The following is a 2,131-nucleotide window of genomic DNA, read 5'->3' on the forward strand; positions in this document are numbered from 1 at the left end:
AACGATTTGCGATCTTAACTTCCCTTCCCTGCTTTGAGATTAGTATAGTTAAAGGAGTTAAAAAGAATAATCTCCTTTCCTACACATGTACTGAATACTTAAGCTGCTTAGACCTCAAGGGAGGAAAACAATGCATGTAGCAAGATGGTTTGGTATAATTATGGGCTCTGAAAATTAATATGGGCAATAAATCACTGTACCCTGAACTAACAAAGTTCCTTCCAAATCAATCTTAATTATGAGTTTAGTTCAACACTTTCATTGCCTGATAAGCTGCAAATGATATCTGACAACTAAAAATATCAGGAACATTAAACATTTATGTACATCTAACACTAAATTAGACTAGATGTCAGGGCTAAAGAGAATAATTACCAAACTCACGAAACAAAGTCTGACAGATACATATACCGATACTGATGGAAGGTTCTCTCAACATTTCACAAAATATCCAGGGACAAAAATCAAGATGGAGCCGACTACAACTGATTCTAAAATAAATTTTCCCACTATCACATATACTTATACCCCTCCATATATATAGACCATGGCAGCCCCAAAAAGCGTCAAAATAAAATGTTTTGTGAAAAATGTATTACATTCCCTAACCCCAAATTTTTAAAGCCTTTCCTCCTTTCACTATATCCTGCTGTAAAACTATAACATGAGCTTTAACACAGAACAAGTATTGGTCAATAAGGAAAATAGAAAATGCAACCAAAAAATGTTGACACTGCTGTAAGCACCTCCAGAACACAAGTCACCAACATAATATTCTGTACATGGGTTGTAATTTATACATAATTATCTAGGTGGAATATATCTGGCTCATCTAAGTGATGAATGTGCACAAGCCTAGGCAACAGTTATAGCTTGCGTCCTTGAAGGTGTAACTGTCACTTTTATTTAGGTCTTTCAATCAGGAATTATTGTTCTTCATGTGGATTTGGATAAAACGGAATACTTTCAAGAAAGGCACTAGGGGGTGCCTTAGATATATTTATAAATTTATAAATAATAACCATAAAATTTAAAACACTAACTCAAACAATTATAATGTTTAAAATAAATTAATTAAACTCATAAGGTTAACAAATAAACAGAAATTAGGTTGTTTCATCACTTACGCAATATATGATTAATTAATCTTATGTAAATTTATGGATAAAAATACAAGAGATATGTGACATATGACATTTTCCCTATTATGTTATACAGACTAAAATTGAACACTGTAAATGGTAATATTTAACATTGACATGCATTTCAATCTCTGCCCAAAATGTAGTGTCAAGTTATCAATAACATCAAACTAACATATACAACATAACATATTAACCAGCTATATAGCCACCATAATTCAGATAAAAGAATGTGTCTGTGTGCAAATTATTGTCTGGAATATGATTTTCAATATCCTTTAGTTTCCAAAATCGAAAATGCATCATCCAAAACACTTCCACTTAGGAACGAAACCCACTGACTACACGCTCAGTCAAAACAAACAAACAAACATCTTCTGACATGTCACATATACAGCGGTACCGGAACGAGGCATATTTTTCCCACGCTGGAACAGTATATTTACAGGGTATGAGAACCTCGAGCATAGGCCTACATCTTCGCCTATGAAACATTTCAATCCTGTCGTTCATTCTACGGCATGACATGCTGCAGACGGCAGAGACAGTCATGCCTCACATGTTCACTAACAAACACCTTGTCTTTCTCCCCGTTAACATGTCTTTCTTCCTGAACTCACCTTGTTGAAGTCAAAAAGCTCCTTCTGCTTCTGTATTCGTTCTGGAGTAATTTTCTGTTGGTGTTTCATAAATTTCAACATCGTGCTGGCGGCCAAGGGCGCTGTAGTGACAGCTTGGGAATTTCTCCTTGGACAGTCAGAATGAAAGAGGACTCCAAATTAGGAATCCGCACAACACACACGCCTGACCACCACGAGCGACAAAACAACACTGACCGAAAAGTTTTTGCCAGACACCTTTCGTGCGTTGACACTGCTGAGTTAGGATCAGAATCCTTTAAATGATATTCAGGCACATTTCATGTCAATCGAGTTATCGTGAGAATATTTAGTCTAGAAGTCGGAAAACATAATTTTTGTGAGATAAGT

The 2,131-nt window shown here is 35.5% G+C and overlaps 1 protein-coding gene across 1 annotated transcript in view; it reads right to left on the reverse strand.

Moving 5' to 3' along the window:
- The window catches only part of LOC119588734 (lethal(2) giant larvae protein homolog 1-like), a gene marked incomplete in the record, with an annotated part of 77,754 nt that extends 75,794 nt beyond the window's left edge, over nt 1–1,960 (reverse strand). Inside the window, 1 exon segment of the mRNA XM_037937374.1 lies at nt 1,763–1,960. Within this exon segment, the coding sequence (XP_037793302.1) occupies nt 1,763–1,843 (81 nt within the window).
- Between the last annotated feature and the right edge of the window lie 171 nt (nt 1,961–2,131).

The sequence above is a fragment of the Penaeus monodon genome, chromosome 24 (genome assembly GCF_015228065.2).
Source record: "Penaeus monodon isolate SGIC_2016 chromosome 24, NSTDA_Pmon_1, whole genome shotgun sequence".
NCBI classification, from domain to species: Eukaryota; Metazoa; Arthropoda; class Malacostraca; order Decapoda; family Penaeidae; genus Penaeus; species Penaeus monodon.